Source organism: Pararge aegeria, chromosome 11 (genome assembly GCF_905163445.1).
Source record: "Pararge aegeria chromosome 11, ilParAegt1.1, whole genome shotgun sequence".
Classification (NCBI taxonomy): domain Eukaryota; kingdom Metazoa; phylum Arthropoda; class Insecta; order Lepidoptera; family Nymphalidae; genus Pararge; species Pararge aegeria.
Window position 1 is genome coordinate 14,103,101 of NC_053190.1, and position 21,939 is coordinate 14,125,039.

The 21,939-nt window shown below is 35.0% G+C and overlaps 1 protein-coding gene across 3 annotated transcripts; it reads left to right on the forward strand.

Annotated features, from left to right (window-relative positions):
* Window positions 1-374: 374 nt before the first annotated feature.
* Window positions 375-21,410, forward strand: LOC120627657 (synaptic vesicle glycoprotein 2C-like). Of its 3 annotated transcripts, none has more exons than XM_039895674.1 (10): window positions 375-431; window positions 12,610-12,771; window positions 14,074-14,236; window positions 14,727-14,848; window positions 15,405-15,643; window positions 16,920-17,068; window positions 17,736-17,841; window positions 19,112-19,407; window positions 20,911-21,038; window positions 21,265-21,410. In XM_039895674.1, exons 2-10 carry the CDS (start codon window positions 12,651-12,653, stop codon window positions 21,345-21,347), a joined length of 1,407 nt encoding a protein of 468 aa, XP_039751608.1. In that variant the 5' UTR covers window positions 375-431; window positions 12,610-12,650; the 3' UTR covers window positions 21,348-21,410. The 3 variants fall into 3 exon arrangements, with proteins under 3 accessions (XP_039751608.1, XP_039751607.1, XP_039751609.1); XM_039895673.1 differs by lacking the exon at window positions 375-431 and adding an exon at window positions 6,781-7,170; XM_039895675.1 differs by lacking the exon at window positions 375-431 and adding an exon at window positions 11,033-11,080.
* Window positions 21,411-21,939: the final 529 nt, after the last annotated feature.

Here is a 21,939-nt window from a genome sequence, read left to right on the forward strand (position 1 = left end):
CAGTGAAATAAGAATACCAGTGAATTCAGAGATGGATCTTACTTTACAAATTAAAAAAACTTTTGATAAAGGTAAACAAAAATGTATTATATAAATATCAGTTTTTCTTGCCTGCACTATACAAAATAAAAAACATCTATTTTTAGTTTCAGGAAGTATTTCTAAAAGATTGATTGATGGTATCAATAAAGAATCTGCAGAAAAAATATTGTGTAAAGACATTACATTACAAGAAACTCTTGAGTCAGTTTATAAAAATTTGATTCCTGTTAAGAATATAATTCGCAATTTAAAGCAAAAAACCGATAGTCTAACTCAACAACAACTTTTATTTAGAGATATTTTAAAAACCTTGAAATCAAAATCTGAAAGAATGAACAGTAAAAATTGTACTTGCAATAAATATTTTCTTTGACTATGGAGGTACTGAGGTAAGGATAAATTACAATTCATTACAAGCGAGTATTATTGCATCGTACGTATAATTTATATTATTACACATTTATTTTACCATATTAATTTTTTGTAAACACACACTATTTTTTCTAATAGAGTTTTGAAGTTTTTAAAGGTAACCTACCTATTTTTAGCATTTATGAAGTCCAGTTTTAAGATTTCTGTAAAAAAACGTTAGTCGGTAGGTTTCGTAGGTTCGTTCTGTTTGTTGTAGATTTAGCTTTTTGTACTTTTATTAGGTATATTATTTATTTACCTAGACTCTAGTCAGTTTCGGTCAGTGAAAGCGGTGTGGATAGGTACGCTACCTATTGAATACGATTTCGATATCTCATTTTTTCTGAAATAATGCTGCAAGTGTCAATATATAAATGAAAATGAATTTACGTGGATCCCCTTTATCCTAAAGATAAGGATTATCCAAGTTGCCGAACATAAGATATGAAAAAAAAATATGCTAAGGTCGTTATTGTATTATCACATAAAATAATTCTTTGGATCGTAAAATTTTCTAAAGTACCTAATTTAGTTCATAAATAGAGACTGTTAACTGATAATAAATTTAATCGTAGATATAATTTTCAAATTATTTTAACCAAAATAAAAATTTTCACCTTCCCTACTTAACGATTTTACCTACTCATTTCTTTCCAGTTAATGCACAATTGAAATAATTTCAACATTAATTAAATATAATAAGCGCCTTGGATAAGGTACTACTATATGTTGCCCGCGTTGTTTATCCGGGTTTTTGAGGTTTTTTTTAGATCATGTGTGAACCATTTGTTGTCCCTGTGATAAAAATGGCCTAGGTACGTTCTTTTAACTAAATCTATGCCAAAAATAAAGTTCAGTGGTTGCTTAGTTAAGGAATTAAGCATAGACAAACATACAAACAAACACACTTTCTTATGGTACATACCCAGATAATATTTTTGGATTTGTCGATATTTTGACCCAATTGCATGGATCGTGGTCACGACGGGACTGCGTAGGTCGTCGAACTGTTCGACATACTACACTGACAACGTCACTTTTTAAATTGAGAAGCTGTACGATGCTTTCTTGGTTTGCATAATTCTACCACTGGATTCGACACACTTGCTAATTTAGAACCGTCCTCACGATTGAAGTTTTGTGCTTCCGAATTTCAATCGCTTCACGAACTAGTCTTGGAATATAGTGACGGTCGGTGGAGAGAACTTTAGGGTCATGTAGCTCTATCCAGTGCTGGGTTTTCGAGGATAATAACATATTAAGGTTTTTAATTTTTTATCATGGCTACAAGCATGAGTACAAGCAAAGTATGCTTGTACTCATGCTTGTAGCCAATAAATAAAATACTTGTAAGGTATTATTGAAGTGCCCGACAGGGCTTGCTAATATGTGACGAGTCGTAAAATAACATTATAACATTGTGAGTTGTGTCAGCGACGTAATAGGTATTATTAATTAAAGTATGATAATGTTATCTCTTAAGTCGCGAGTCTTATCTGGCGCAATAATTAGGTACCTAATAAATATAAACAAAGATTCTGCAATCAAGATACTAAACGACCTTGTTTTTTACAAAGAGTTTTATTATTACAACATTAGGGAAAATTATAGAAAACTGTTAATTTTCCTTTTTTTCAATAAAGCATGTCTTTGTCCTGAAAATTCCAGATAGTACATTACCTGACGGCCACTTTATTACCTATTATTAACCTTTCCAGAAGATTCCTGCTCAAACCTCCATTATTTATTTCAAGTAGGGTTACTTAACAACGTGTAAATGAAAACCGAAATAATACTTCACAAGCTTTATAGGAACATTATGTACTATCTTTGAGGCTTATCCATGAAACCGAAAACCTAAAAGTTTTTGAGTAAACCACTACCATAGTTTTCACTGAAAGTAATCCGAAATGCTATTTTCCATCACTATTTAAACACATAGGTAATTTTGGACCTACCAATGCATAAGTTTAAAGAATGTGTTAAAACACATTTATTACAGCGAGGTTATTATACAATTGATGAGTTTCTTAATGACAAGGTTGCTTGGAGCCGGATGGCTCCGCTTTCATCTCTCACAAGATAGAAAAATGAATGTTAAAATATAAAATGTAAATTTTTGATGTTGGAAAAGAGCAACTGCTGAGTTTCTTGCCGGCTTCTTCTCGGTAGAATCTGCCTTCCGAACCGGTGGTAGAGTCACTACACACGGACAGACTTGACGTTTCAAAAGTGCTTGTATTAGGCCTACTTGAAATAAATGAATTTTGAATTTTGAATTTTGAATTTTGAACAGCTTGCTTCCAAGCTTCCTTGTCATTAGGAAATTCATGTGAAGTAGCATGATTTAGTAAATGTGTATATACATTTACATTTATTTTATTTTTTGTATGTGTGTGTTTATACATTGTTTAAACTTAGGCAAAGGTAATAAATATATACCCCCTAAATAAAATTAACTGTAAAAAATGTGTAAAAGAGTGGCTACTGACAAAATCATATGCTGAAACTGAAATTCTTCTGGAAGTCTTAGGATCGAATTAATATGTAAAACTCTAACTCACATATACACACACACACACAACCACACACACGCACATACAAACACACACAAATATAAATACATACATACATACAAACACACACATACACCTGCAAAACAAATTTATATATGTATATATAACTTAATATAATAACTATCTTGTATAAGCAAACATATACGCGACCACAATTACCTATGCGACGCAAACTCACATACGCACAATCATACACTCAATCATCGAAACAACAATTTAAGGAGAGCACTGTCGCCTGTAATACAGGTTTTTACCTAAATCAGGGACAGTAGATTTTAAATGGCACTATTACATACATTTATTACATACACACCAATATAATTTGTGAGGCACGCATTTGTTTGTATTAATATTATAATAACCACTTTACATTTTAAAAACTGTATGTACCCTACATTCTTGTGAATAAATAAATAAAAAATAAAATAAAATAAAAATAAATAATGAATAATAACTTCGTTTTCCTAACTTATCCATACTATTAATATTATAAATGCGAAAGTATGTTTGTTTGTTTGTCCTTCCTTAACGCCCTATCTAAGCAACCAATTGACTTGATTTCTGGCATATACCATTTGGTTTACTGGACTTCTAGACTTTTGGTCCCTGTAATCATTAAATTCTTTTTTTCACACCACTCCCTCGATAATGCTTTATTACATAGCTTAGTATTGAAAGGTCAAGTACCTCAATACATAATGAATGAATGAATATACTTTTATTGCACACCACAAAAAGTACATAGAACAAAAAGAAAAGTAAAACAACACAACGTATACATACTAAGGTCTTAGCGTGTAAGTAATGTTGTACTGGAGTCCCTAAAGCTTTTATTATTTGAATAAGGACCTCGCTAAACTTAGGATGCAAAACCCTTTGCTATAATCGGGAGTTACTCTAAATTCCTCGTTTGGTTGGTATTAATCCCAGGGCCCGTAACGTAAGACATTGCTTTACCCCCTTGTTGTATACTATTACAGATTACCCCAATATTTATTTAATCTAGAACTCCGTGATCCTTAGTTGGACATGCTAACTACAAGAAAAACAAGATAGTTATAATAATCGCTTTGTTTCAAGCTAATTATAAAGCATTGATCAAATCGATTAATTTGTGTTATAAATAATACAATAACTCATTATTTAAAGCGGCACCTCAGTCGTAATTTCTAAAAAAAACAAACATTATTTAGAGTTCATTACAACACGAGGTTCTGTCTTTATTAAACTTGTAGGTCATCACATCACCACCAACCCATTTACGCCCATTACAGGGTCTCCTCTCAGGGTGAGAAGGGTTTAGGCCATAGTTCACCACGCTTGCCCAGTGGGGACTTCACACGCCATTGAGAACATTGTGGAGATCTCTCAGGCATGCAAGCTTCCGTGATCATCTTCCTTCACCGTTAAAGCAAGTGACATTTTATGGCCTGAATTAAAAATGCGCAAAGTTACAAGTGCATGGATCAAACTCGGTAGACTTACCCACTAGTATAGTATTCGTATTCCACCCACTACAAACTAAAGTCATATTGTCTTCAAATATTTTCCGAAATTACTCTGTTTTGAGTATAACAAAAGGATATTTAGACAAAATCCAATACATGCGAACGCGTCAGTTTTTTGTCAGCATGATGAAATTAGTAACACGTGTAGCTTGCATCGATATCGAATAATATTTGTGCGTAATTTACTTTGATTTATTTTCGCTGTTGCCCCTTAAGTTGATTAAAAATTAATGATATACTTTAAGGCTCTTCCTAATTCCCCTTCCATTTACTTTGGTTTCTTTCTTCATAAAAACAACGCAAGATTTTAAATGGTCGTAGTTTTTTTTACAAGCGTCTTGAGAACGTTAAATCTATATCTTCATTGATAGTCCTGTACCGCGTTACAAATTTTTAAATATATACTGATTGTGATCAAGAACCAATAATACCTGTTTAGTGATTGGTGAAAAACTATTGAGAAATATATACTCATAATACTTTATGTCTCATAAAAAGGCTCAGGGTCACTCAGCTGAGAGAGCTATGCTTGGAGTATCTCTACGTGATCAAGGAGCTCCGTAGAAGAACCAGAGGTACCAACATAACTCAAAAAGTCTCGAAGCTAAAGTGGGCCCATAGGTCGGAAAACCGATGGACGTTGGGGTACCATGGTGCTGGAATAGCGATCTGGCACCGGTACGCGCAGCGTAGACCCCGGACTAGGTGGGCGGATGAACTCAAGCGACACAAGACCTTGGAACTTCCTACAAAAGACCTATGTCCAGAAGTGGACGTCAATTGGTTGTCATGATGATGATTCGCCTAAATAAATAACGATAACAACGATTGATACCTTCATCGCACCGCGTCACTAACTCTCGCTGTAGGGTGTTTTTTTAATCCGATTAAGCAGTTCGGTAAAGTTGATTAACCAGGATCTTAGCTAAAAGAAAAATTTGCTAAAAAAACTGAAAGTCCATTTTTCTATTTAGTTTGTCTAATGTATTTTCCTAATTAGGAAACTTTGGACCGTTCTGTAATAATTGTGATCCACTACTGAACACTCGCAAGTCATAAATAAATAACTACGACAGTACATACTAGCCCTAAAGTATGCGCCGCTAGTGTTATGGGTACTAAGATGGCTGATGAATATATAAATACATATATTATTATACAGATAAACACCCAGGCACTGAAAAAACATTGATACAAGCAAACTGACAGAAATTTTCAAACTGTGGGAATCGAACCCACAGCCAATTCATAATTGGCGGAGAGGCTGCGCCAATCGGCCGTTAACATTTAAGTGGTAAGTGTCAATTTAACTGGGTCGCTGTTCTTAACTCACTTATGGAACCTAACAATAAAATTGTGTATAGAAATTTCTTTATATAAAAACATTTGTTAGGTTAGGTTGACATGAATGAATATAGGTTAGAAATGTAAATAAGTCGGTAAAGAAAACCGATAAACACCAATAAACATTTCAAGGACCCATACTAAGTTAACTGTGACAAGGACGGCCGGGAATGCATGAAATTAAAAAATAACTCTTATCTCCCGAACACATGTACCTACCTACCTACTTACTGGCTTTTGCATATTTTTAAGACTATCAGTACACGTCGTCATTTATCGAATGTTTGGGAACTTTATATTTATAATAATTTTAAATGTCCAGTTTCAATTAAAAAGTAGAGCTAGAGTCGATTTTACTCCGCCGGCAATGATAATCGAGGCACTAATCGTGAGTAAATAATCTGTTTTAACTAAAATGTAGAGAGCGGCCTACGAATCTTAGTACTATATTTTAAAAATCTACCTGTATTTAAAGTCCTCAGAATTCGATCTCGAATACTGATAATCATATAATACTAGAGATTAAGTTTAGTTGAAACAACACAATAAAAGTAAAATTATCATTCAAATAATCTTAATCGGTATTTTATTTATATATATACACATACCAGATTATAATAAGTGAAAATTATTTACGCATATTACAAGAAAAATTTTTTTTATTAGTTATGTTTAAATACATAACGCATTATTAGGTATATCAAGAGTGTGTTACATTTAGTAGACAACAGTTGCCAAGGAAGTTGTTTTGCCAATAATTATATAATATACCGCATGCCGCTGTGCTATTTAAAACCCTGAAACAAAAAAATCAAGAAACGCTAAAGCTCCTGAACGGTTAATTTCGCAAATATATTTTCGCGAATCCGAACTACCTACTAACAGTTGTGATACGAAGCTTCACGAAGTAACACATGTCGCTGATAACAATCTGTCATATAGATACGTACACATAATATAACAATACTTTCATAAATTCCTCATATATCTTTTTAAATTGACAATAAAGATATGTGTGATAGCTAATAATTAGGATTTAATTCAAGCTATCAGTATATATTTATTTAGTTTTGTTAGATTACACTTACTTAGTTTTGTTTATACAAGTGAATAGCAAATTACTTTTTATCATCGAACGAATGGGTTGTGTGTGAATTTGTGTAAAAAATAAACTTTATGTGAACTTGTTATGATGAAAAAAACTATAGAAACCGTGTCCAAAACTATTGATGAGTGTGATAAAAATGAGAACAATGATGTCGATTTGGATCAAGCCCTTAACGTGGCAGGTAAGGTGTTTCTCATTATTTAAGATACCTAACTAACTGGACCCTATTTCTGAAATTACAATAATTGACAAATCTATGACAAAAAGTACCAATTAAGATATTAAAAAAGATTTATTAACACAACACAATCCATACTTCCTTACTAATATTATAAATATGAAGGCTTGTTTGTCCTTACTTTTCGCCCTAATCAAGCAACCGATAAACTTGATTTTTGGCATAGAGTTAATTGGAAGGACGAAAATTAACATAAGCTAGGCCATATCGTTGGTGCCTATTTTTAACTTCCCGTTAAATTACCAAGTTACCTATTTGTTGTAAATCATTTTTTTTAATGTTGTAATGTTCGGTTGTACATAGGGGGTATTGCAGAAAACAACGCAGCGTTATGACGTAATAATATTCTATTAAAGTACACGTCAAAAATAAACTAGAAAACACTAAACAACTAACTATTACATTTTAAAAGAAACAAGCATTTTTAATTTGACCGACATATGGAACTATCAATCAGAGGACAACATTCGAAAAATTAACAGATTGTTAAATTTCTATAACATACTAATAACATGGCTGCGACCCAAACACGTACAACGTACTTTGGATGCAACGGCTATTATACCTAAAACGAAAATATATATTCCCTTTGTTTAGAACATCATATACACGTATACCTGTTAGGTACCTGCTTTTTCGTCCGTGTTTGCTTCTGATTATTGAAATTCCCGGTTGAACAGTTTCTTTTTCCAAAATAATCATGAGTTCTTCTCTATGATGCAAAGTATCTTTATTGAAAAATTTAACCAATGGTAGTAGTGTAATTGAAGTTTACAACGGACGGACAGATAGAGAGACAGGCACACAAACTGCCTTACAAACAACTAGATGATCCAATAAGTATTCGTTGTTCATTATAACATTCCGACCCCTAAAAAACCGTCTGACGGTTTACTGCCATCGCGTCGCTTAGAGCTTTATTATTTATTGTTATTATAATATTGACGGTTTGTTTAAAAAATATAATTCCTAAGAATTCAGAGTATGTTTATTAACTGTAATTTTTTAAATAATACAAAATAATGATCCAAGCTATGTAAGTAAATAGTAGGTAAGCCATATTGTGTTCAAAAACCAAATTATTTTTAAATTGGTGATATAAATTTTATTACTATAATTATTACATTGTTTTCCATTCACGATACTTCCTAACGTATTTGTTTATTCTCTTTATAATTTGAATGAATGCAGATGTATTGAAATGGTGTCACAAACTGTGTTTCAAAGATAATACGAGTAAAAGATAGCTGCACCAACATATTATAAAAAAAAAGATAACAATAAAATGTCACGCTATCATAATAAATATCGAGGAAAAAAAGAAAATAAACAATTATTAACACTTGAAACAAAGAAGTCTTAAATTCCATTATCATCCCATTTCCATATTTTGCTTGGTTTTTGCTTTTTATTATTAGACTTATTAGAATAAAGGAGGTTAACATACAGAAACCGTGTACACGACTAATTTTGAAGCATCAAAAACCACTCCACTTTAGATTGGTTTCTCGAACAAACGGTTACTCACTTCATACCATTTAGCAGTAGACTGTTAATTACAGTTTTACCTGTAACGTTCTAAGCTTTCACCATAAAATGGGAAAATGGGGAAAAGTAACCGTGACACATTCAGCGGGTGTAAAGTGACACGTGCGCGTTTTTACTGTTTTTGGACACAATGCACTGCATACAATAATGGCTGAATGAGGACTTATTTATAAAAATAGCTTAATACTGATATTTTATTCAAGTATCTGAATATATAACGCACAGACAAATACACACGCATACACATAAACACGCACACATACACACGCGTCAGCATGCTATTCTCACTTTTTGATTTCTTAGTTTAGGGGTCAGAATTCCAAAGATTTATTGTACTGAGTTTTTCTAATAAATATTTTCTTTTATTTTATTATTTAAACTGTAACTGAACGATATAACGCGATATATAGAGCCGTTTTTTGTTGGGTTCGGAAAGAAAATGCCTCGTTAAGACTCTTAACTACCAAAGTTAATAATCTAATCCAAAATCTTCAGATGACGCATTGAAATAAATTGTGTTATAATTTTCTTAGTCTACCCTATAGGTAAAGACGACACTACTAAATTCAATCTGCCATCTGAAGATTTGAATTTGATTATAACCACTAGGCAGTCTTATCTAGTGTACACTAATCTGTACCAAAAATAAAAAATTTAAACGCTTATAAATATGAATAAAAATAACATATATATATAATATAGTTACTGTTTTCACGCCTAATCTACTGAACAATCAAATTTGATAGATTGCATCCTGTGGAAGACAATAGGATGACTTTTTAGTCCGGGAACAGAGAGAGAAGTAAATTTGTACTTTGAAAGTTATTTACGAAGAAAACATTAGCTGTGCTGTTCTTTTTTAACCCCCCACGAAATTAGTTTTACTGTGTGTGTGGATGTGAGTCTATGTGGCATCGTGGCTCCAGAGCGGATGAACAGACTTTGTTTTTCTCGTTTTGTTTAAAAAGTGAATCAGTCGGGAGAGTTCCTAACTATGTTTGATGACGATCAGTCCAAGATGGCCGACGCAACTCTCTCAATATAGGTATCAAATGAAAGGGCTTGACTGTTAGAATAATGTAAAATATATCGGGGGGGAAAGTCGGGGTTTTACTTTAATTATAAATTGATATATTATTTCGTTGTTTCTAACATTGTGTACACGTTTGTTCCTTAAAGGCGAGATTACAATGAAGCCAACTTCCAACAATAACAGCTCTCTTTTTGTACTTAGTGAGCCATATTAAACATGGTTGATAAACCCAGATGATGATGAATGAATGGTCCCAGAACAAATATCAAAAGTGACCTTATAGGATTCAGGCCTGATGATGATGATTTTGCATCATCATCATCATCATAAGCCTGTTATTGTTGCGTCCTCTCTTATAGGAGAGAGGGTTTTAAGGCATAGACCCACCACACTCTTACAATACGGGCTGGCGGACTTTAATGATTATTATCATAATATGTTAGTGATAATGACTGTAAAGCTTAACACCGTTAGTTTTGTAACTCTAGAGTGGAATTAAATTTTGTACTTGTAAGGTTTTCTGTAAATTGAATTTTTTTCGATTCGAATCTGGGAGCGATAGACGTGATTGTTAATTGAACATGGTGGCCACTAGACCAACGAGACAGACATAAACAGAGTGTATTTTATATTTAGAGGGTAATAAATGCATATCCAAATTCCATATAAGTACCTACCTAGGAGTTTGTTTTATGATAGTTAAAAAAAAAAAGTTGTATTAATTTCAGATGGCTCGCATACAAAGACGTATTTTCTTGCGAGGCAATACTTATGTATTTCAGGGGACTCAAAATACCAATAATGGTATTTTATTTCATTGTCGACTTCGGTAGATTATCATAATATTTGTGAATTTGGCACACGAACAAATTGCAATTACACGCAAGTTAATTCTGAATAAATAACGATACTCATTCTCATCGGTGTCATTAAACCACTTTATAAGTTTAAATAACTTCAAACATATCGTACAACAAATCGGAATATTATGCTTTCAGAATAATACAACTTAGAGGCGTCACTTCGCAATCTGTGCACGGCTGCTAATCTCAGAAACTCTTGTCGCCATTTTCTGCATTTTTATTATATTCATTTTCTACAATTATTCAGCGAAATGGATCAGTTAAGAGAAGCTTTCTCCAGTTTTTGAAAATTAAAACTGGATACTGAATTGGCTACGTATTACAGAAGAACTTAAGACCCATGTAATTGATGGGCAGGTGAGCTGCCAAAAATCGGGGGATTAGAAATATAAATTTGGGATTCTGTAAGGTACCTGAAAAGCGAATAATTTACGTCAGTACCCTGTAATCTTGAGAATTTGGTAATTTCTTAAAGAATATTACATAATAAGTTTCTATCTATTTCAAAGCGCATGCCAATTTATACCATCGTAAAAAGCAAACATTCGCACATATACGTACCTGATGTAATTTAAAGATGATGTAAGAAGTTTCTTATGAACTATTTTAAAGTAAGCAAATGACCGCTATTTTAATTTCTAAAACAAAAAATCCAAATACTACGGTAATTTTTTTAATAAAGGATACGAAATAGAATTTTAAATGTTCATGATGGAAAGGGCAGATATAGAGTCCACTAATTTATATTTATATTTGCACTTTCAATCAAATCTGTTTAGGTCGTAGAAAATGCACGCTCACGTGACTATGTTGAAAAAAAAAGCTACTCTTAACTATTGACCGTGGGCAAGGTCGTGTGAGACAGATTTGTCACCAGGCTCCAATCCATTCATTCTGACACTTAAAGTTAAAAATACTTTTACGGTAAACTCTTTCGTAATTTAAAAATGCTAACCTAAATATAAAATATTGTCAATATTACGTGATTTATATTAAGGTTACGAATTACGAGCGGTAGCGCTAATAGCTCGGTAGTTAGGACTTCATGTTCGGGGTACCGAGTTCGAATCCCTGCTCGCATTTTTCTAAGTTATGAGCGTTTTAACCAATTAAAACATCATATGCTTTACCTGCATTAACTATCTCTGGTAGTCAGGTTTGAAAACAACAAACATGGTTTTTACGGTTCTGTTAGGTATATCCAACTTGAATCCATGAGTATATTGAGATTTTTTCTGTTGTGTTCTAGTGTAAAATCAATCTGGTAAAATGTGTGTTGACATTTGGGTAGCGTACTTAGTAATAGTTACTGGTTTATGCACCTTTTTAGCCGATGTGACTAGCTAATTTTATGGGAAACCAGTTGTATATTATTAGACCTCTTGCATAGAGAGTGCAACAAGCCTAAGATGCGACGCGTTGCCAAGAAGTTGTATTTTCAAACTTGTTTGAAGGGTACCTATCCAGTTTGTTAACAATTAAGATATACAGATCTCAGACGGGCTTTCGGACGGACAAATTATTTTATGCGAGTTTTTGGTATAATGGTAAAATAGTGAAGTTTTGTAGAAGTGGAAGGAACATCATCGAACAGTTTTTGTGTCAGCCTTACGAGGCACAATATTTGCAAGCTCGCAATTTCAAAGTCGTTTTCGAGTAATGAAACACTTGAACATCGTGGTAAAATAGATTTATTGCCATTGTGTTAAAGCTCAAATTTATCTACAATTCTTTTGCAAGGGTTCTTTGACAGAACGTTTGTAAATCAAGAATCATTTTTACTTTGACGGTAAAGAGTTTAATACTAAAAAACTACTCCTCGATTGCGAGCGAACAAATCTTGTTCTAAGGGTACAGACCTTGAGCACACTCTCTCAACGCACGAATTTCAATGAAGTTGCAAGCATCGCTATAATTAAATTATATTTTCCTTTCTAGGTCTGGGGTGGTATAACATAAGATACTCTCTCGCGCTGGCGATGTTCCTAATATCTGCCATTATCGAACCAGTAGGATACTCGTTTCTGTTGCCGGCAGCGAAATGTGACCTTGAGATTACGGACTCCCAGCGCGGTTTCATCGGATCCGTTCCTTACATTGGTATGATAATTACACCTTTTTATGACGATACTTTCGACAACCTCCGATGACCTCCTGGTTTCTATCCCCTGCACGGCTAGCATGGCCAGGAGACAATTATATCCTCGTGGAAAGGATATAAATTTATCTTTTCCCACAGCTTTATCAACTCTTAGAGCACTGGCGCACAAGTGGAAATAATATCCAAATAATATATGTGTATTAATAAACGGGGGTAAGCTTCTCCTACTCCATGTTCCAGTAATTTATTAGGTGGCCACATTAATTATATCCCTTGTCAGGGGATATGATTTTTTATCCCTGATGGGGGGGCATTTTGGAATTTATAATTTCAGATTTTTCTTATTCTGACTGAGACAGTTGGTTGTGGCTAGTACCGAGAAAGACGTGCCGCCAAGCAATTTAGCGTTCCGGTACGATATCATGTAGCAACCAATTATGGGTTATGGGTTTAGTATAAATGCCATTACGGTGAGATCGTTGCCATTGCATCATCACCCAGGTGCCAGGCACCAGGCTAACTTGTATAGTGGAATAAAAAATATAAATAGCTTGGAGAACCGATGCACGTTGGGGTCCAAAGGTGCTGGAATGTCGACCACGAATCGACAAACGCGGCGTTGGTAGACCTCCTACGATGTGGGCAGATAACATTATACAAGTGGCAAGAAGCCGCTGGATCCCGGCACAAGACCGTGGTATTTGTAACACTCTGCAAAACGCCAAGTCAAGCAGTGCACGTCGATTGGTTGACATGATAATAATAGATGAAGGTATTTGTATTCGAATAGCCCTTATTACCAGTCTCAGACCGAATACTTATGGCAACATAACACCGGACTCTACTATGGGTGTTATGTTGCCATAAGTATTCATGCACTTTAGGGTCGTATTAATAACCCTACATAAGGCAAAGAAGATGTTTTCAAGTTCGGACTTGGTCATAATTTATTTTATAGGTTGTTCTTAGCGCGACTGCGGTTTAATATTACGGTCTTAGGCCAGTGGCATGTCAAAGAGTATTTACATTATTGAGCAAAAGTTAAAACATTGTGTTTATATCCTCATTGCTAGCAAAATTTAAAAGAGATATTTATCGTTTCGCAAGCCCGGCTTTTCGGCTTCTATAGTAGTACCGCCACTGCCTTAGGCCCAATTTAATCCCTAAAACTAAACTCGTTATATAAAATGTGCCTGCCGGCTGAAAACGCGGCGAAGTCGTCAAAAGCAGCTTTCAGCTATTGCATGAAGTTATTAATGTAAATCAGATTAAAGCTTCATGAGATTTACTCTTATTTCCAGGTATAGTTTTAACGTCATTCCCATGGGGTTTCCTCGTGGACACCCGTGGGAGGAAAAAGATGGTGGTTTACAGCTCTTTTGCCGCAGGTATATTCGGCATCCTCGCGGCTTTTATGCCTGATCTCATTAGTTTTACAATCTTCAAATTTTTGTCTTCACTGTGGTGAGTTAAGGTTTTATTTATTCCTTTACCTTTTCCCTATGTAATAACAGGAATTCCAAAATCTTAGGTATGCTACCTACTGGGGTTTCAGTTAGTCTTAGTCGTTTTAAGAAGCAACCGGGTGATTTTTATGGTTTTATGTCAAAATAAATATGGAAATTGAAACCAAGACTGCACATAAAGTAACCGGGCAGTAACCACTGGTTTTCTATTTTGACAAAGTTGCAAAAAGGGCCACTGTCTTGCTTTGCCTTTAAAAAAATATCCTTTAAATAATAATGGTACCTACACAACTAGTTATTTTTAGTAAGCCTTTCTTTGGAGTCTATAAAATTAAACATATAAAAATATCTAATTACCTAATTATAATATATCGATTCGAACGATTATAATGATCGGCTCGTTTACTTATCTTATTATTCATTTTATAATTGGTACCTACTGTACACGTACAGCTGGTTGTAAAATATTTATTTTTTATTTTTTTCAGCATAGCTTGTCCCGCTGCCGTGCCATATTCTTTCATCGGTGAACTATTACCACAAAGATATAGAGATATAACACTCTCAATAGTCAACGCCATGCAAATATCCGGATCTGCTATGGTACCTTGTAAGCTTTTTATATTCTTTTATTTAAATTTAAGTAAGTTGTAAATTTTTATTTTTTCTTTGCTGCCGTTGAACCCAAGCGGCACAAGACCGTGGTATTTGGAACTTCTAACAAAATACATGTCCAGGAGTGGACGTCCATTGGTGGTCATAATAATGATGAAATTGTAACTAAATCTTTGTCCTCTGGTGCGTCTGACCTGCGTCCTTAGCAGCGTTCCAGGTTCTTTTATCTGCGACCAATCACAAATCGCTCTCGTTAAGGCAAGTCTTGTGATTGGCGCATACGGGATACGAACGTCTCTAAGATAGCGGAAACCAGCTAATTGAATGGGTATTGCTTCCAACATTAGCTAAGATTGCGAGGTGCAATGGTAACCGCGGCCGAAGCCTCCCACCCGACCAGCCCAGAGAATATTTAGGAATAAATTCCTAAATGGTCAGTTTGGCGTCGGGGGTCGAACCCGGGACCTCCCACTCACGAGACCTCAACGCTCGCAACTGTGCCAGTAAGGTCGTCTGAATGAATATGATTTTACAAAGATTTTTGTTTTTAGTATTAGCATGGGCAATATTACCTCTCGATTTTCGAGTCGACTTTGGTTTATACGAGTTCCGACCCTGGAGGTTACTCGCTATGATATACTCGAGCGTTTTTCTCCTAAGTGCCACTATGATGTCTTTCGGGCCGGAGAGCCCAAAATTCCTGGTCTCGCAAGGCAGGCACGACGACTCATTGCAAGTGTTGAAGAATATATACTCGGGGAATACTGGAAAACCGGGTGATTATTATCCAGTAAGGCTTTATATTTTTTTCTATATCTGTTATAGGTAATATTTGTTTGACTTACTTCACCGAATAGGGAGGACCTATTTAATGTTTCTACTGTCTATCTAACTATACTAGTATTGTATGCTACGAAAGCCTAGTGTCTTATTTTGTAGTAATAATTGGTGGTCCAAGCATATGGCCCACCTGTTAGTAAGAGGAATATCATCACTTATAAACAGAGCAACACTTTGCAGAGCATGCAGGAAACACGTCCTACAAAGTGTCGCGTCCTGCAACCTGAGGCGAAGGTGTTACGACTTATGTGCCTGTATTTAAATCGTTAACCACACCCTTCAAACTTTAACACAACAATGCTGTTTGGGTGCAGAAATAATCATGGCGGTAGAGAACTTTCCCGGATGAGCTTTGTCAGGAAAAGCTCTGCAACACAAAATCACTTTGGTCGTGACGGAGCCACACGGCTCCGTCTCCTCCGTCCTAAAAGAGTTTGCTCCCGTGGTCACAAAGACAGGGGATCATATGGTCGAGATAGGGAATCAAATGAAAAAATCCTCAAATGTTATAGCCACGTAAAGTTTGGGTGTTCAACTCATTCAAATCTAATGAAATCTATAAAAGAATAAGATGTTTCAATCATTTTGGTCTGTTTTTTTTCTAGTCTTCTTTTTTCTGTTACCTTGTAGACAACCATGACTGTTAAGACAACGGATAAAATATCTTTTTAAGAATATAAGATTATCAAGAAATTAAACATTGCTCTGTAATGCATTAACGATGAAGGAAAACATAGTCAGGTTTCCTCACGATTTTTTTGCTGTTTTTTTTAAGATTTCTCCATAATGTTCTCTCAGGCGTGTAAAGTCCACCAATCCTGGACAGAAGACCCGTGCTCTGTAGTGGCACACTACTTGAGAACTGATAATTTGTTGGTACTGATGATGATGATGATCGTACTCTTCTAAAAGAAAGCAGCAGTGGAGATCGTTTGGTTAATATGATGATTCGATGCAAACGAATGCGTTGGGTAACCAACGTCGTATAGACGTGTGTACGTATTTTGAGGCAAATTCCGCTTAGAGGGCATGGACGAAAGGAACTTCGGGGACCTACTAATAACTACCACTTAAAAATAATCTTTAAACAAGAGTTATTGTGGTAATAAAGTCCTCCAGCTCATGGTCAACAAATCGGTGTCAAAGTGGGTCAAAGCTCTATACACAAGAAAAAAGAGATAACGTCGGCGCGGCGCTTCTAATCCATGCTATTTCGGAAATTCTAGGTAAAGAGGCTAAAATTGCCGGTTCAGGCTCAATTGGAAAAGCCTTCTTTCGTGCAATCACTTGTACAACAAACAGTACCTTTAGTTAAACCACCGTATTTGAAGTGGATGGTTCTGAGCGGAACTTTACTATTTGGAATATTTGCCACGTAAGTTATTTTCATTGTTTTTAAACTTGTGTAAATGCCGAAACTTTGCTAACATTTAATAAGTAGTTGCTTATTTTAATTAGAGTACTTTATCACACATACACGGAAACAATAGGTACATTTTACACAAAAACGTTGTTTTTGAAATACTTTGCTTTGGGCGCTTCTAAACCTCCTCTTAGGATTCATCTAAAATCCTAGGAGGAGGATTCATCTGTTACACCCTCGTAACTCTCGGAATTTATTCCGGCGCCCGTAACGTAAGACTTTGTATTACCCACTTATTGAACAATTTAATAATATATTATGAGACAGTTTAAAAGCTTAAGGGTTCCGGTCATTCCCTTGCGTATTTTATTTATTCTACTGCAAGTTAAATCTTGACTGCAAGCTGCTGGTAATAGGCTAACTTATAAGAAGTATGACAGTTATATTAAACCCATATGCCTTATTGGTTTCAACGCGACATCGTACCGGTACGCTTAATCGCTAAGCGTATTTGCCTGAAGGCCACTGAGCCATATATAGGTCATGGTCACTACAAACAGAGTGACTTGACGTTACAAGGGTGCTTATAAACTAGGGCTACAACTATGAATGAATTTAGTTTTTTTTTAAATTATATGTAGCAAGTAGTGCCTAATACACTTTTTATTTGATTTTTTAGTTTGAACGGGTTATACATGTGGCTACCAGATGTGCTAAACAGAGTCCTGACTGGCAGCGGTGTTGGTATGACTGCATGCGAAGTTATTGCTCAAAGGCTTAACGAGGTTGGTAGGTATTCCTACACTTTTGCAGTTATTTTCTGAAACCATTTGATTTCTGATACCTACAATGCTCAATCTTCAAACAACTACTAAGAGAATGGTACTGTTTTACTAGTGATGTGCACACGGCTTTTTGGACAAGGTAGCCAGCAGAATATAGGTGATACAAATTAAGAACTCCCTCTTTTATATGTATGTATACTTATCAAAAAATAATAATATTGTGTGCACGCCACTGGTACTAGATACCTACTATTATATTATGAAAACAGGAATAATAATTGCCACATCCGGTTATTCTTTTTGGTTGTTGCCCTTTTTTATTCTATCGATATTTGTCGCAAGATAATTTGAGATTATTTCCTTAATTTTGTTACGAACATCTAAATTTAGGTTAGGGTTATAATAAAAACAATGGATACCTGGTTTAACCGGTTGCTGGTTGTGACTTTTTTTTGAACAACAGCGCATGTTTAGATTCTTCGTAGCGTTAGTTTTAAATGATTAGTCCGGTCAATTTAGACATTCGAAGTTACATAAAGTCCCAACAAGCTGAAAATCAGTGAAATTTTTATGACGATAACAACTTTTATAACTTTTTGAATCGTTATACCTATCTCAGATACGGTGGCTCGTAAGAAAAAAAGTATTGATACTTTTTTATAGATAATTTTATGATCTAGAATTTTTGTCTGAGATACTTTTATAATAAAACTTACTGTTTTGCTGAAAATCGCGAAAAACTCATTTATTTTACCTTTGGCCTTGAATAATTTTTTTTCCATACACGGGAATGATGGGGAACTTCTAGACATTGTTTATAATTACGTTTTAAACAATTCCACTGAATTTCAGCTTGTTGGGACTTTATGTAACTTCACTCTCATTTTTTGGTCTAAATTGACCGGACTATATTAACGAATGCGAAAAATCATCAACGCCATATAGCTATAGAAAAAATATTTAAGAGAGTATCAAAAGTGGATCATACTTTGATACTTTCTGAAATATTTTTCTCGTATTTAAGGCAAGACTATATTAGTTATTAACGTATCCTGCGTCCAATCACAAGTCTCTTGCTCAAACGAGTGTGCCTTGTGATTGGTTGTAAGTTTGCAAAGTGTTCGCCCTTGCCTTTTATGCTGTTATAATATTTTATCAACGTATATTTTAGATAAAGCAACTTTATTAGTTAATACTTAGTTAACTTTACTAGATTAAATTTTTACTCTGACTTAGTTTTTCCCTTAAATCTTATTGTACTTCGTTTCAGACGAACGTGAACGCGGAATGCGACGACTCGATTGCCAGCACAACATTTATGATAAACACGATCGCAAACTTTTCTTGCGCCTTTATTGCGCTTGGAATCAGTAGTACTGTAAAATTTTTGGGCAAGAAAACCTTACTGCTGTTAGTGTATGTGACCATTGGTTTGTTCTGTATACTTATCAATGTGGTTACGCAGGATATACTGTTTGCGATACTGCTGTCTTCACTGCCTCTCACGGGACTCGCACTAGGTCCTATTAATGCGTATGCGGTGGAGATATATCCTACGAATTTGAGGTATGATTTATATTCTACCATTAAAGTTGGCGCATTGAGTTATCGCCGTAGTAACTGACTACAAAGAGCAAGCTACGCTACCTATAAACCCCGTTCTGTGTGAACTAGTTTAAAGAATAAGTATGGAGGGTAGAGGTAAGGAGAGTCATCTTATATGGGAGAAAAGTTGAAAAAGTGTCCAGTTGTTGCGCTAAATAACAGTTCAAAAATCCTCCACAATGGCGCTGGTGGATGCACAGGGTATGGTATGAATGTAGCAATTGTAGATGAATTGAAGTATGCCGAGTTAAAAAATTTAATGTCATTATCGACTAAAGTAGTTAATTATTGAGAATTTCAACAACTTACGTTGTACAAAATATTGTGGTAAATATAACCTTACTTCCTTGTATCTCCATACTTCCTTGTTTATTTTTCAAGCCTACTCTAACAATATTTATATTTGGCGCTTCTTTTAAGAGTTACCCTGATGCAAATGTGGCGCCATCCTAATTTAATACATTTTGACGACACTTTTTCATATACACAGATGACTCTCCTTACCTCTACCCTCCATAGAATAAGTAAAGCCAATACTAAAATTGAGAATAGGTGCTCTATGGTACGGGGATTTTCTCAAATCGACGCAAGTGTTATATCTTTCTAGTCTGGATCTCCATCAACAGCAGTTTTCATGGGCGTACCCAGGGGAAGGCAGGATAGGTCTGTAATCGATACTGAAGACAAAAAATAAAGTTTTGGCTTCAGTATGGATTATAGAGGGCCCTTTACATTTTTTTTTCACAAAACAGCTGCGGACGATCTGACTTAAAAAATCTCACTTGTATATCAAATATTCTTTCACACAACCTCGTATTGGTTTCTTCTACTTCTTTTGCATATCATTTTTCCGATAACTTAATTGTCTTCCTTCCTGCATCAAATTACCTTGCTACGGTCAGTACGTCCTATCTATTATTTGCTTATAATGTGCAATTTTCGATCATGGGCACTCATCAGTCATAACTCTTACCAACAGTAAATTTTTTTGCAATTTTGCAATGTTTCCACTTTTAATAACTTAAAATAAAATTACCATGAGATGGGAATATGAGAAAAGTTTGTGTGTAAGCAACATTCCGCTGATGTAAAGTGAGACGGTAAAGTGCACGCGGTGCGCTTTGACTGTTTTGGGCACAATGCACTACAAACAATAATGGCTGAATGAGGATTCTGTATCTACTTAAATCTATATAGTAAAGTTAGCCTCCTTAAAACTAAAGTTAAATGCTTCCTTAGGGTTTAAATAGAGCTAGTCTAAGAATAAGCAGTGGTGTGCACAAGGTTCTTGACCAGGGTATGCATAAAGAAGGAAGATGGCATAAAACAAAAAATCCTTCGCCTTTGAGTTAAACAATTTTTTTAGGGTAGGCAGTGCGTTTGCGCATGTATGAAGTGCACGCCACTGAGAATAGGCTCATGATTTTCTTTATATTATTAATGACCTACTTATTTTTCTTGCAGGGGAATGGCCATAGGTCTGTCGATGATGGTCGGAAGGATAGGTTCGATAGTTGGCACGAATGTCGCTGGGGTATTAATAAACGTTGCTTGCGAGGCTACTTTCTATCTTTTTGGAGGAGCTTTGATATGTAAGTCGTACACTGATTTTTTTTAAACTAGATAGTCTTGCGTTTGGCAACTATCATGATGTAAAGCAATAATGCGTGACAAGTTGGGGTGCGCTTGCCTAGAAAATGGCTATTCACTCTTGCCTGTTGTTGTGATTATAATGCAACCCTTACGCCGAGTTTTATTTAACAAACATCGACCAACTGGTACCTACTAGTTAATAGGTAATCATTTTTAATGTTTCAGTTTGTGGAGCCCTCTCATTGCTGTTACCAAAATCAAAAACCAAACCCGACGAAAAGAAGAACTTTGTAGTAACACATCTGTAGGGGAATACAATAGTAAAATTCCTACTTACTTCAATAATAATTAAGTATTATTAATCTCCTTATTACCGCCTAATACTTATTTAATAAAAATACTTGCCAAATTTTTACGCAAACAGTATATTTTCTTTTACCTTATTACCGTTAACCTTATCATTGACCTTATTTTTTACCAGAGTACCTACCTAAAGAGTTAGTTAAACCTACCTACAGAAGATAGCTGTCGCATACCTTCTTTAGCTACCTAGGCAAAGATTACAATAGTATTCTAGGATCGTGCGTTCAATCGGTAATTGCAAATGTCGTTACTTATCAACGCCTTCATTACGAAAATGCAACGCGAAACGACTACAAAATAGAAAAGAGCGAGTCGACGAAGTAAAACTTGTTATACAGCGATTTGATTTTTTTATGCGATTGAGGGAAATTATAAGGACATGAAAGAGAAGTACCTACCCTTAGTACACGATTTGCTCGCTCGAATCGAGGAGTCGTTTTTCAAGTATCGAAATACTTGAACATCAAAGTAAAATGAATGCTATCTACATTGCTTTTAAAGCTCAAATTTGCCTACAATTCTTCAGCTAGGGCTTGT

Bases quoted from the DNA above. Each gene is read 5' to 3' on its own strand.
- LOC120627657 (XM_039895673.1), top strand. From the start codon at position 7,071: ATGATGAAAAAAACTATAGAAACCGTGTCCAAAACTATTGATGAGTGT. The intron at 17,842-19,111 runs GTTGGTAGGTAT...ACTTCGTTTCAG, and splicing joins TTGCTCAAAGGCTTAACGAG to ACGAACGTGAACGCGGAATG. The intron at 19,408-20,910 runs GTATGATTTATA...TTTTTCTTGCAG, and splicing joins ATATATCCTACGAATTTGAG to GGGAATGGCCATAGGTCTGT.